We start from the raw sequence: 14,742 nt of genomic DNA, 5'->3' as shown, positions 1-14,742 counted from the left end.
GATATTGGATTATGTTTGTAAACTGGTCTGTACCTGGGCATGATTAAATTACGATTAGGGCTTTGACTGGGTCACATTGGTAGGGTGTGGAGTCCCTGCCCCTTGGTGGGTGGGGACTCACAGATAAAAGGCATGGCAAAGAAGAGTTGGAGGGGTTTTGATGCTGGAGTTTTGTTGTTGGAGCCTGAGGCTGAAGTCTTAGGCTGGAGCCCTGGGAAAGAGCCCAAAGGAAAGACAACCAAGACCCAGGAGGAGAGGAACCCTGAGCCTGGAAAGAAGCAAGCCCTGGGAAGGGAGGAACCCAGGAAGCCTGAACCCTGGCAGACGTTGGCAGCCATCTTGCTCCAAATAGACTTTGGTGAGGGAAGTAACTTATGCTTTATGGCCTGGGATCTGTAAGCTCCTACCCCAAATAAGCACCCTTTATAAAAACCAACCAATTTCCGGTTGCATCAGCACCCGTTTGGCTGACTAATACAGGCACATAGTAGACCATGAATGAAAATCTGTTGAATGAATAACTGAGTGATGGTAAACTCATCTGAGATGAAAACAGGGCGTGAGGTGAAGATGATGGTGAAGGAAGACATGCTGATGGCTTCAAAGAACAAAAGGAAGCGGCTGGGAGTGAAACAGACAAGGAAGAGACAATGGTAGAGCCCCGAGGGAAGAGGGGGTGCTTGAGGGTGGTGATGCTCTGGGGTTACAGAGCTTTCACGAATGAAAAGGAAACAGGTTTACCCAGTGAGATTCACCTTGGCAGGGACCAGATTTTCCTCAGAACAAAGAGGTAGCGTCTCCCATAACCAAAATTTAAAGGGGCATGATTCTCCTTGGAGGCAGCAGAAAAGCTGTCATTCGCTAAAGGAAGTGGCCAGTCAATGAAAATGGGGCAGATGGTGGCACCTCTAAGCTGGACACTGAGTCCCCAGATAGGTGCTACAATCCCACTTCCGAATGGTAAACTAATTCAGGAAACCTTCTACACTCAAACTGTCGCACAGCCTCACATTAACAGGTCTTTCTTACTTGTTCTCAGAGACTAAAAACCAGACGTGTGAGGGCTGAATTCAAACACTTTCCATAAAGTCACCTACCTTCGTCCACCCAGGAAACTGGATAAAGGTGTCCTGGGGCAACTGTGGAATCCCACTGGGAATGGAGAAGTTCCCGACATAAAAGGCTGGAAGTGTGTAGCTAGACGAGCTGTGGGCATAGGATCCAACATGGCGGCCACCTCCATGGCCACCCCAGCCCCCCAGGTGGCTGAGCACGGCGTCCTCGGTGTTCAACGGGAAGATCGTCCAGTTCGTGAGGATATCGCAGTCAAGGGTCAGATTAGAAACCAAACCCTACAAAGGAAAGAGAGAGCAGTGAGCTGGGGGAAGAGAAAAGGTTTCAAATGTCTCTGTGTTCCACCTGGATCCCTGGAAAATGCAAACTGGGATCAGAACACCAAGAGTAATGAGATGCAAACCCTGTGCACATTGGCATGACACAGATCTGGCTTGAGGTTGAATCACATCTTCTTGGCAGAAGGCGCATCTTCCAAATGGCAACAGCCTTCTCTGTCCCTTGGTAGCCAGATGTCCCCACAAAAGGCACAGAGCTCTGCCCCCCAAAGGAGGTTGTGCCACTATAGCTTTGACTCCAGAGTCCTTGCTTGGATGGAAGAAAAGGTAGAATCTGAGGAAAGAGAGAACGGACCGGTGACAGCTTCTCCTCAGGGAAAGCCAGAAGCGAGTTGTGGCCTCGCCTACCCCAGCAGTACTTGCAGGGATTACCACACCCAGCACCACACAGTTGCTGTGAAGCCTAAAACACCATGAACGAGGACATTTTGGTATCTGTAAAAGGGTATAAAGAGTCTTGATGGTGAACTTCAAACTTGCCTTTCGACACTGTTCTATTTGTGCCGGGGCGTGTGGGAGGGGGCAGCGGGGGTGTCAGTGTTTGAAGCCTGAGCTCAGGGCTCATCTACATTCCTGCTCACAGTTGGTCATGCAGGGAACTTCTCCATTCCCGGTGGGACACCAGATTAGCCCCAGGACCCCTTGCAATATGAAGCTTAGAAATTGCCGATTTAGCGACTGAATGAACAATAACCAGGGGGCTGGGTGCGGGTGTGGCTGAAGCAGCTGAGCGCCCACTTCCCACATGGGAGGGCCTAGGTTCAGTCCCCAGTGCCTCCTGAAAAAACAAAACAAAAAAAGAAACCCCAACAAGAAGTAAACAAACGAAAAAACCAACTCAGGGGAGCCGATGGAGCTCGGCGGTTGAGCGCCGGCTTCCCACACATGAGGTCTGGGGTTCAATCCCCTGCCCCGGTACCTTAAAAACAAAACAAAAAAATAAAATAAAAACCAGGTGGCTATGTGTCCGACTCTTTGCTGGGTGCTGGGGACTCAGAGATTAAACTATGGAGGTCCAGCCACTCCATGGGTCGGAGGGGCCTACTGGGCAGCCTGTGAGATTCCAGCCTCGGCAGAGGGGCTGTAATAGCTCTTCATTATGGAGGAAGAGGGAGCCCCAAACACCACGCCGTATGTGTGTGCTGGCCTTGCCTTGGAGCTGCCACCCCAGACACCTAGCCTGAGTGATGTTTTAGTGCCCCCAGTGCACTCTCTCTCTCTTCTGATGGACAGCGTGCTACCTGAGGGTAAGTAAGCCTTGTGTCTCGACTTCTTTGCATCCCCCATGGCCCCTCATGGAGCAGCTCACACAGGGAGTGAGCGCAACAAATGCTTGCTGAATAACGCCCTAGAAATAGCTGTTCGGGAAACATATTTGGTGTAGACACCTGGGTACAGAATAACCAGCAGAGGCAGTGCACCCAGAGAAAAGGCTTTCTGGAATTCAAGGTTTATCACAGGCCATTCACGGCCAGCCAAGAGAGCAGGCCAAATGCTAAGCCGGCTTTGATATGTTAGTGAGGGAGGGCCTTTAGCCAGCTGGGTGGGCTGTTCTGAGCAGAGGAAGAGTGTGGTAGAGGAGCTTCCTCCTTCTGTTTCTACAGGGTGACTTGAACTCAAACCCGAAAAGAGCATTCTGTTAGCAGAGCTCAACTTCCTCATCAGCTGCAGAGGAAAACAGGTCTCCAAAATAACTGAACTGTGAGGCTGCTGCAAAACAAATCAGAGTGGGTTCACTCTTCGAACGTGGCCAAGGGTGTGTGCTTTTTAAAAACAGTGTTACTAGGGACTGAGAGCTTTTCAAAATAAATGCTTATTGTAGATAACTGCACCAGGATGGCATTCCTAAAACTGGTGAACTGGGAGGATGGAAGAGTTGAGGCATTTTCACCATCTAAATTATATTTTTCAATGTGGTTTGCTTTTTTTCTACAAGTCTGTATTATATTTATAATTAAATGGTATAACTGCTTTGATTTTTTTTTTTCGGTACCGGGAGCTGGGGATTGAACCCGGAACCTCGTGTGTGGGCAGCAGGCACTCAGCCACTGAGCCACATTGGTGTCCCAGAGCTGGTTTTTTCATCTGTCTTGCTTGATGTTTGTTTTTGTTTGTTTTTTTAGGAGGCACTGGAAACCAAACCCTGGACCTCCCCGGTCGCTTCAGCAGCACCCACGCCCCGCTTCAGCCACACCTGTGCCCCGTACCTGCTTCTGTTTTGAAATACATAGTGGTAATACTAGGGCTCCACATTTTTGTCCCACCTGTGAGGGCCATAAATCGGAAGACACAGGCAAGAGTCTGGCTGGGGCACACAGAGTGCAGCCCTCTGTAGGTTGCTCTTGCCTGAGAAGATAAAGGATGAGGAATATAAGGACTTTTCCTCCACACACAGTAGCTGCGTTTGCAGGGGGAAGTGATGCATGGCCGCAGGCTCCCTGATCCTGTAAAACCAGGCTGTGGGGTTATTATGCAGACCCAGCAAAACTGGAAATAAATGCAATTCTGCAGGTCAATGTCACAATCTGCCTTCGATTCTCTTTCTATGTAAGCCCAATAGTTTAAGGGCAGCCCAAAAGGTTAGAGAGCTCTGGATAAACAAGGCTGTTTTTGAACAGAGTGCTTTTAGGCATTTTCAAAGCTTGAAAGAAAACTGCTTAAGTCTGAGTTAGAAATAAGGCCTTGGGCTCATTTCCCGCTATTCCTACATTTTTCAAAGATCTATTTCTGGCAAAGTTCTGCTGCCTCGTTGAAGACAAACAAAAAACGTGAATGGGATATATTTTAAAAATCTGCTCCAAGGCATGAAAGATCTAACAAGAGTGAGAAATCCACTGATCAAGATGTGAAGAGGATGGAACTCAGAGATGAGCGCCCAACACTCACTTTTGTGTTGGGGTCACCTGCTGATTGGGATGAGGCAGGGAAGAAGCTGGGCTGTGTTTCCTGGGAACCTGATGGGGCCAGAGGGGCAAAGAAAGGTGGGCCTGATAAACTATGCCCCTCCTTGGGCTGGGCTCACAAAGGATTACACCTTAGAAGTAAAGGTGAGCTGGACGTTGAATTAGCCTTCATCCAGGTGACAGCCAGGCTTCATAGCTTATGCACGGTCTGGAAAACCGTGAACCATGAACCTAACTCAAAGTGGTCCCAGGTTACGAGTGTCTCTGGACGCCTGGAGTAAAAAACAAAAGTCATCCTAGGCAGCAAATTATTTATAAAGCATTTTTTAAACACACTGTGCAGAACACAACCCAAGATAACTAGGCATATGAAGAGTTCAGATACCAGATACCGTGAGGGCCAATCAGTGAAAACAGGTAACAGACACAGAACCCAAGCAACTCCAGATATTGGAATTATCAGGCACAGGCTATACAATGACTGTGTTTATTCAAGGGCATAAAAGTTAAACATTGAAAATTCCAGAAGAGAACTGGAATTATACAAAGGAGCACAGGAGATCTTAAAAAAAAATTTTCCCCCCTCAATTCTCGAACTCTGAAGCTCCTTGTGGATGAATGATGACACAGACGTAGAACAGTTCAAGGCAGAATCCTAGCCTGCAGCAGGTCTGCAGACATGGTTCTAACCTTGATGTTGGCTGGACCCTTGTGCATGTCACAAACTGGACCTTAAATCAGCAGAAAGACCACCTTGTCTGCAGTAAGGTTGTCCGACGCGCAAGTGCCAGAACGGTCAGCTTGTCCTACCTTAAAATCGTTATTGAATCTGCCGTAGTTGACGCGCCCCATGTTCTCCACCAGCAGGTCCAGGGTGGCGCCGGCTTTCCCTGTGATGTTCAGAGTCAGCACCTTGTTTCGCTCAAGGACTCCCTGGGGCACCTGTGGGTTCAATGCCAAGGGAGGACTGATTGGGGAGGACGATCAGCAGAGAGAGGCAGCCCACCCGGTCTATGCAGGACTCATTCTCCTGCCTTGAAGCTTCACCAGGTTTGACAGCCCTTAGCCCACGTCACTGGGCAGACAGCCAAGCCCACCTAAGCACCGCTTTCTAAACGGGAAAATCCCGGGCACTGCTAAGAGCAAGGGAAGGTCCACGTCGCCTTCCTTTTGCCCTGGAATGTTTTGGTGCTCATCTTTCTTTTTTGTTCTGTTTCTCTTTTTTATTCTTTTTTGTATTATTTTTCTCAGCTATTTTTAATAGAAACAAAATTCCAGGGGAGGACTCCCATGAGAGAAAATGCTTTGTGTTCTCATAGCATGTAAGTCAGAGGTGAAAACAGCTTCTAAACAACATGGAGAGATGAAACAAAATCAGATAATCGAGATAAAATCAGTTAGGTGGGGTCGTCTCACCTCCAAATACTTGATATGATACAGTAACCACGAAACTTACATAAGAGAATGAAGGAAAACAATAAGCAAACTCTAATAGCACCATATTTCCTGGCCTTTTTTAAGGCTGCAGTTACAAAATTTGACATTACCTGACTATAACTAAGATAACCTCTAAACTGAAAGCCAAAAGAACACAAGCAGTATAGGATAATGTCTTAGAAACTTGTTCCCACGGAAGTTTAAAACCACCAATTACAAAATAATAGACACAGTTTAAATTTTAAGTTTTCTGCCCCAATTTTCTGGGTTAGGAAAACTCTTTTCATCGGTTCCCTCATAGGACCGTTCAGTGACAGGACTGGGAACCCTAAAATGTATTCGTATTCTGTTACGAAGTGAAGTTCTTTGCAGATTTTAGTTTTATCACCCAAACCCCCTTCAGGATATAATTTCTCATGCGGTCAAGGAATCACCGCTCTCAGGCTGCAGAGTGGCGCCTGCAAAACTGAATTGCAAAAGGACCCCGTCAAGGAGTTCTCGGGCCTATAGCGTGACACGGGCAACGTGCTCCCGATGGTCACAGAAGGATGGCTTTGGGCTGGGGACACTGGGGACTCTTCAGACAGGGCGGGGCCCTGTGCACAGCCCCTTGCAGCAAGGGAGGGGCCATTCCAGGCAGCTGGAGCTTGGGTGAGGCCAAGTCAGCAAGGGGCACATGAGGGGCGAAGAGAGGAGGAGTGCTGGCTGAGGCTGGAGAGGTGGGCAGATGCCTTTAGGCCAAGTGCAGACTCCAGATCCTCTGACCGCAGCCAAAATGCACGACACGGCAGTTCAGAGAACACACTCACCCTGTCTACGGAGACGTAAGCACGGTCGTGGACTCCGCCAAGGGGCGCAGAGAGGGCTGTCGGGTCACTGCAGTCTCTAGGAAGGGTGGTTCGGTACAGCACGAACCCGAAATACTGGTTAAGAAAGGATTCGAGAAAACTCTGTCAGGCTTGCCGTCCATTTGAAGAGAACCCTTGATCTGTGCAAAAACAGTGGTGTTTCTAAAACCATATGGAACGGAAAGCTTCTCCCACACCCTCAGCAAAAATTCAACCTGAAAGAAGGAGTTTACATTTTCAGGTACCAGAACAGCTCTCATGGTAGTCAGCTGCATGGAACCCTGAAGAACACCTGATCAGACGTCCCCGTGACAGAAGGAGGCGGCACTGGACTCTCCATGGGTGAAATGATTTGCCCGGGGACCATTATCACACAGCAGAGGATTAACGATAACTCGAAAAACAAAACCAAGATGAACCAACGGTGACAGGAGCAAAGCCAAGAGGCGAAGCTGTGCTGGGCAACGAGCTTCTTCTCCAGGTTCTTGGACCAAGTGTATTTAATGTACAAAACAAGAATCAACCAGAAATGTTTTTATGTGGGGGAGAGGGGAAAATAGAGATAGTTGAGAGACTAGGGCACAACATGCTGCTAAGTCAGAAGATATTTCCAGATGCTGATGTCCCTGACCTGGGAGGAAGGCTTCACAGAGGGCCTCGGCGGTCACGGGGACCCAGGGGCACAGCTGCTGACTTGGCCAATTTAGTCCTGCTGTGGACCCTAGCAAGCGCGAGCTGGATGAAGTTCTGGGTCACACAGAAGAGAATCCAAAAAGAAATTCGGCATGGAACAGAGAAAAACGCCCCTGCTTCAAGGGCCTGGAATGAGAGGAAGTACACTCAGGCCAGTGGAAAGATGACGTGGAGAGCTGAAGAAAAACATCATTCCACGTCCTTGTGTGGGAGGAAAGGGCTGAACAGACAAGAGGGGTCACTGGTGCCACCACCAAATCTTTGAACACGGGAATCCCTTCCAAACAGACCCCACATCCCAATCTCCCTCTCCTTTTTCTCTTTTTAAAGTAACCAACGTGGTAGGTGCTAATTCAGAGGCTGAGGAAACTTTGTGAAGGGGGAAACAGATGTGGTTCAGGTGACTGGGCTCCCGCCTTCCACATGGGAAGTCACTGGTTTGGATCCCGGTGCCTCCTGAAGAACATAGCGAGCTGGCACTATGGGCGGGCAAGGCAAGCTGACAGAACAAGAGACACGAGAAGAAAAAACATAATGAGAGACACAAAAAAGCAGGGAGCAGAGGTGGTTCAAGTGATTAGGCACCTCCCTCCCACATTGGAGGTCCCGGGTTCAGCTTCTGGTGCCTCCTAAAGAAACAAGGAAGGGGAGCGGATTTGGCTCAATGGATAGGGTGTCCGCCTACCACATGGGAGGTCCGCGGTTCAAACCCTGGGTCCCCTGGCCTGTGGGATGAGCTGGCCCAAGCGCAGTGCTGATGCACGCAAGGAGTGCCGTGCCACACAGGGGTGTCCCCTGCATAGGGGAGCCCCACGCGCAAGAAATGTGCCCCACAAGGAGAGCTGCCCAGAGCAAGAAAAGTGCAGCCTGCCCAGGGTGGTGCTGCACACATGGAGAGCTGACGCAGCAAGATGACACAACAAGAAAGAGACACATATTCCTGGTGCTGCTGATAAGGATAGAAGCAGTCACAGAAGAACACACAGCGAATGGACACAGAGAGCAGACAACTGGGAGGTGAGTGGGGAAGGGGAGAGAAATAAATAAAAAATAAATCTTTAAAGAAAAAAAAAAGGAAACAAGGAAGACGAACAGACACAGCAAGTGAAAAAAAACAAGGCAGTGGGGAGAAATAAAATAAATGTTTAAGAAAACAACAACTTCGTGACAGGCTTCCAGGAGGGGAGCAGAAGCCGTGGGACCCCTGCAGAGGTGTGGCTGGGCGTCAGAGGCCTGGGCTGTGTGCAGGCTGCTCCTGCCCTCCGTGGGTTTCCCTGGCAATAGATATTCCATGGGCTTGCCCCAGACCCCAAAGAGCCAGGGCCCAGGTAGCCCACCCAATCCAAGGGCAAGGTCTTAGCTGAGGATCAGGAATCAGGAAGATTCTGAGAAAGAACAATGGGTGCAAATGTTTGCAGGTGAACCTGGAACCCCCTTCCGGAGTTCCAAGCATTCTTGTATCCATGTCTAGACTGAAGCGTACAACGGCCCTCCAAATTGAACAAGGCAGTTTCCATTTCATGGATCAGGACATAGACACACTGCCAGAGAGCGCTAGAAGTAGAAGAACTTGCCCAGTGTTGAAAAAAGGGGTGACGGGGAGGGACGGATGGACAAATAGGACTTCATTACTATCCATTTTACTTACCAAAAACCAGAGTTGTTGGAATACAATCACAGGAGTCAGAACAGTAACTGCAGGCGAAATATACTAAACTGAGATATGCTATTATTATGTAACTTTATTGACCAGATTCCCTCCAGAAGGCAATCTCCATAGAAAGATCAGAAAGGGAGACTCAGATGAACTTTCATTTAAAAAATGGGGCTGAGATCCTAACTCAGTGACTCACATGACCAACAAAAGGACAAACCGTCCTCACGGGCATCTCGATATGTGGCCCTGGGAACACATCGTCTGTGTCGTGTTTGTGCCAAGAATGTTTGATCTTCATCTAATCAGTGCGAGACAGCTTACAAAACAACTTGCCTGAACTCTGCAAAAATGTCCATGTCATGGGGGTGCGGGCCTCTTAGGAACAGTCTAGACTGAAGAAGACTAAAGAGACATTTTAGCTAAATGCAGTACATGATCATGGATTGGAAACTGGATGGGGAAAAAAAAGCTATAAATGACATTACTGGAATAACCAAGGACATCTGAATAGAGAAGGTATATTAGATAATGGGATAGTGCCAATGTTAACCTTCTGGAGTGGGATCACTGTGTATTGTGATTATGTAGGATAATGTCCTTCTTAGAAGATCTCTGCTGCAGTATGAAGTGTAGTAATGTTGGCAACTAAATCAGATGGTTAAAAAAAAAAAGCAGGCGGTCGACTTGGCCCAGTGGTTCGGGCGTCCACCTACCACATGGAAGGTCTGCGGTTCAAACCCCGGGCCTCCTTGACCCGTGTGGAGCTGGCCCGTGAGCAGTGCTGATGCACGCAAGGAGTGCCCTGCCATGCAGGGGTGTCCCCCGCGTAGGGGCACCCCACTCACAAGGAGTGCGCCCCGTAAGGAGAGCCGCCCAGCGCGAAAGAAAGTACAGCCTGCCTAAGAATGGCGCCACCCACACGGAGAGCTGACACAACAAGATGATGCAACAAAAAGAGACACAGATTCCTATGCCACTGACAACAACAGAAGCGGACAAAGAAGACGCAGCAAATAGACACAGAGAACAGACAACTGGGGTGGGGGGAGGAGGGAAGAGAAATAAATAAATAAATCTTTAAAAAAAAGGCAGTCAACTCTACACACAGAGGAAGATGCAAGTGTACCAACTGTTAACGACTGAAGAAAATAGGTGAAGAGCACATAGGCCTTCCTTGTACTATTCTAGCAACTTTTTTAGATTCGAAAATTTCCTACATATATTGAGAAAAAATTTTAAAAGAAAGATGGAGCAGAGCCTAGAGATTTTTTAAAAAAAGTGTTCTGCTTTCTTTGAAAGAATGAAAAAGAATCTCCAAGAGGGAAATGGATGTGGTTCAAGCAGTTGGACACCTGCCTACCACATGGGAGGTCCTGGGTTTGGTTCCCGATGACTCCTAAAGAAGATGAGCAAGACAGCGAGCTGATGCAACGAAGAGACACAGCAAGGAAACACAATGAGACACACAACAAAGCAGGGAACAGTGGTGGATCAAGTGATTAGGCGCCTCCCTCCCACATGGGAGATTCTGGGTTTGGTTTCTGGTGCCTCCTAAAAAGAAGACACAGAGAGTACCCACAGAAAGCACACAGCAAGCACAAACAACGAGGTGGGGGGAAATACATTTTTAAAAAATCTTAAAAAAAAAAAAAAAGAATCTCCAAGAATGCAAAATCTGAAAAACATAATCCTTACAACTTTGGGCCACGGAAAAATAACTAGATGACTCTTTGGGGGTATTAAAATAATGTTTTCCCACCAACACCTAGTAATAAAGATTAATTAGACTAGTCAATACATTCTACTTATAACTTGAATAGAAAAATGTTGAACCCTCCTATTTGAGTTACAATGAGAAATTGGAAGAAAATATAGGAAAGATCAGCTTACCATGCAGTACTTAAAATGAGCCAGACACTGGAAACCCACATTTACTTAGCCCAGACTTTGATTCATCTGCTTACCATTTTGGTCTCTGCACTTAGAATGGGCGCTGAAAGGTAGTGCAGAAAGCAAAATTTTGCAAGTGGGAAGAAGGTGCAGCATTACATTTGAAGGCCTACCTGTTTCACCTGGACAAATGTCAAAGGATAGAGGCTTTTTATGGGCCCAGAGGGACACAGGATGTCCAGAGCTTCCTCCACTGTCTTTAACTGAAAAGGAAAGAAAAAAAAACAGCATCCACTCACTTTCACCCTTCACTGGTAATCAGAGCAGACATCACATCACTTTCCCAGTTATCAAGGACAGTGGTAGATTTGGCCACTTCCCCTCCTGAAATAAACCTAAATTGTTCAAATTCTATTTCATGTTGCTTCCCATTCCCCTTCAGTCCTCTCCACCCATTCCCTAACTCAATGAAAACTATAAGTCATGGTCATCTTAAAAAGTGTTTCAAACTTAACTGTTTAGAAACAACCCTTAGAGAGACATAATAGGTCCTTAAAATGAACAAAAACCAAGGCTCAGAGGCTGCCTCCTCTGTAAAGCATTCTCCAGCACCCCGAGGGAAGTAGCAACGGCTATGCCCTCCTCTGACCTTACTGCAGCATATTTCCTACGCCTGTGTCATTTATCAGTTGTTTTACCTTTTCTTTCCTTGCCAGACTGCAACTCGACGGTAAGGTCTGTACTTGCACCAGTGCCCAACACATAGTGAACACTCAATAAATGCTTATTATAGCCAAGGCAAAGGATTGTGTATTTTTCCAACCCATGTTGCTTGTTGTGATACAATAACAACTACAATAACAGCTACTGATCATTGAGTGCCTACCCGACTCCAGATGAGAAGGAGCGTTTGGCAACGCTGCCTCACTTAATCCTCACCGCCACCCACTGAGGCAGGCATTGATATCTCCAAGTTATGGATGAGGTAACAGAGGCCCAGAGAAGCTAACTTGGGTAAAGGCAGAATGAGGACTTGCGGTTACCTTTGACACCCAAATCTGGGGCTTTCTACAGTATGATACTAGTAAGGAATTTTATAAATACTTTCCATGGTTGCCTTGGTGATGTGGTGCACTGAGGAAGAAAAAAAAATCACAACTCCATTAGGAAGTCGGCTGCTCACATGCATGTTTTCCCATTTGGACAATTAAAAGAATTCAACTCAGGGTGAAAGCTTTTATTCTAAATAACTGACGTATATAAATGTAATTGCTCTGCGTCGATTTGATATTGTAAATTATATATTCTTAGTTCAGTGAAAGCCATTTCTGCTCACGTGATTTTTCTTCCTGGTAAATGCAATGTGCTTTTGGTACTAAGCTAGCAGTGTTTTTAGCAATATGATTGTTTTCAACATTTATAGTTATTTTTTGTTACATAAAAATAAAATTTTCACTACTCTAAAGCAAAAAAAAAAAAAAACCCAAAAACAAACAAACACTTTCCTTAAGTAGCACAAGCACTGAACAAGTAGAAGGTGCTCCCTTTACAAGTGTGATGAAAGTCTGATTAATCTACACAAAGATCCTATCAAGCAGAGACCACACTCTTTGTAGAATGTGGTACACGTATCCGACGCTAGGTGGAAAATGTTACAAGAGTTCAACTAACCTTAATATCAAAGGGTTTCATGAATGGAAAAATTACACGATCGTGTTTGGCATTTTGCTTAAAGATAAAAACTTATGATGCTATTTTAGGCCATCAAGATTCTGAAGAACTATGTAACTGCTCAAATTTTTTCTTGTGAGTTAAAACGTGTAGGAGTTAGGGATTATAAGAGGGGAAAACCTGAAGACACAGACGGTCAAAACAAATTGACTTTGGCTTACGTCACTAAAACTATTAAATAAAACCTCTCTGCTTTTTCTCTGTCCCTAGAATAAGATGCCCTGAATTCCTGTTTATGATTAATTTCGAACTTTCCCCCCTAAAGTTACATTTATCATATAAACTACAGATATAAACATTAAGACCTGACTGATTTTGAGATGGAGAGGAATACATAATTTAGGGCAGAGACCTAGCAAAATGCCTGTGGCTTTTGGGAACCCCCTGACAAAGAAAGGTCAATCACAGAGAAGAGCTTCAGTAGCCAGGACAAACCAAGTGGCCTCTGGGATTGCTTTTTACAGCTGATAATTGAGTCAAAATTATCTAAATGATCTAAGAAGGCTTTCAAACTCCTTTACTCACGCCAGCTCACACCCCATGTGTTCATCTCATCCACATGCACACATCACCTCTCCCTCCCGTTTCCCCACTTTCTCAGAAATATCATCTATCTCATCAGTCTCTCAGAAAAGAAGTTCACAGGAAAAGCAGCAGCCGATTCCCCAGCACAGCACTTTCACTCACTGCTGCTGCTAAATTCCACCTCCTCACTCCTATCTCACTTCCAATTCTTTTTATTTTTTCCTTACCTTTTTCAAAGCAACTTTTCCATATGCATACTTTGGTGTAGATGGAGGGATTGGACCTTCTGGTACTTTTTCAAACTATAAACCAGAGTGGGAAAACGAGAGAAAAGAAAAAAGCTGTTAAACTCTCAGAAACATTCATGAAATTCATTTTTTCACAAGGAGGGTCAAAGAATCAAACCTAATAATGCTAATGATGTTTGGAAAGGCATTCCTCCAAAAAAGGCTCTGGTAAGTATTTGTTTCTAAGTGTGAGTGCCTGCATTCGTTTCAAGCTCCAGGAATCATTCAAATAATTACAGCACAAAAGACTTCAAAAACTGAAGAGCAAAAACCAAGTAAAGAGAATGAGGGTGGTGGCAGGAGAAGACTGGTGAGTGCGGGAAGAGAAGAAAGAAGTATTTGGCACAATAAACACTAAAGGGAGGTGGCTGATAGTATGAAAATATTCAATCTTATGGTAGATTAAAGTATCATACCAAGGTAAGCTTACTGTGGTTATGTAAGAGAACACTCCTATTCTCATGAAACATACAATGAAATATTTAGGGGTAAAGAGCCATGATGTATGCAGTATGCAACCATCTGGTGGTTTAGAAAAGAGCAAGAGTGAGTGAGCAAGAGACAAAGAGAGGGAGAGAGTGAGAGAGAAGAGGTGAAAAGAACACAAATGATAAAGCAAATGGAGTGAAATGCTGACAAGTGTGTAACTGGGTGAGGAATAGACAAATGTTTGTTATACTATTAGCACTATTCTTATTCTTGAAACTTTTCGGTAAGCCTGAAATTATTATAAAAGGTTAAAAGAATAAAAATGAAACCTGATTACACATATTAGAGTCAGAAGAGCTGAGTGTGTCCCAGGGCTTAGAAGAGCCTCTCTCCAGCTAACATCTCTGAGGAGATTTACTGATCTCTCAGGATGCTTCCATTTCTTTCTGTTTCCCTTTTCAAAAGTAATGATAAAAACTAATGATTAAAAATGAGAACAAAAAGCTGTTATACTGAAGTACAACAGTCTCCCACCTCACTTTTCTCGTAAGTTTTATTTTTCAGAGAAAACCATTTTAAATGATTTAATTGTTCCTATTTTTCTTCTTCCGGTCCCTAAATAATATGCTTATATTGCTATTTCTTGCTTAATCAATTTAAAACATTATTATTGATCCCTTTAATTCCTGAGAATTTAGCCCAATAGCTCCTCTTCTTGTCAACATGGTTATACTGATTACCTTTGCAACTTTAAATAATATCCTTACACCTTTATTTCTTAGTTCTAGCAATGTTTACACGCCTTTAAAGGTAAGGCAATGTTAGCATCTTTCCCTGAGCACCCTGGAACACTCCTCAAAACCATCGGCTCTATTTTCACATTGTCAAGGTTAAAACAGTTTGTCCTATAATCGTAACTCCTCCCTCTGT

General features: G+C 45.5%; 1 protein-coding gene across 2 annotated transcripts in view; it reads right to left on the bottom strand.

Annotated features, from left to right (window-relative positions):
- GLB1 (galactosidase beta 1) overlaps positions 1-14,742 on the bottom strand; it is a 120,905-nt gene that overhangs the window by 22,496 nt on the left and 83,667 nt on the right. For both annotated transcript variants that reach the window (XM_058290589.2, XM_058290588.2), the window contains exons 11-15: positions 13,324-13,398; positions 11,014-11,103; positions 6,562-6,675; positions 5,126-5,257; positions 1,098-1,352 (exon numbers count right to left, since the gene is read on the bottom strand). In XM_058290589.2, the coding sequence (XP_058146572.1) occupies positions 1,098-1,352; positions 5,126-5,257; positions 6,562-6,675; positions 11,014-11,103; positions 13,324-13,398 (666 nt within the window). The remainder of the gene's footprint in view (positions 1-1,097; positions 1,353-5,125; positions 5,258-6,561; positions 6,676-11,013; positions 11,104-13,323; positions 13,399-14,742) is intronic.

Source organism: Dasypus novemcinctus, chromosome 31 (genome assembly GCF_030445035.2).
Source record: "Dasypus novemcinctus isolate mDasNov1 chromosome 31, mDasNov1.1.hap2, whole genome shotgun sequence".
Lineage (NCBI taxonomy): Eukaryota > Metazoa > Chordata > Mammalia > Cingulata > Dasypodidae > Dasypus > Dasypus novemcinctus.
Note: the sequence above shows the minus strand (reverse complement) of the source record. Positions and strands in the feature narration are given on the sequence as shown.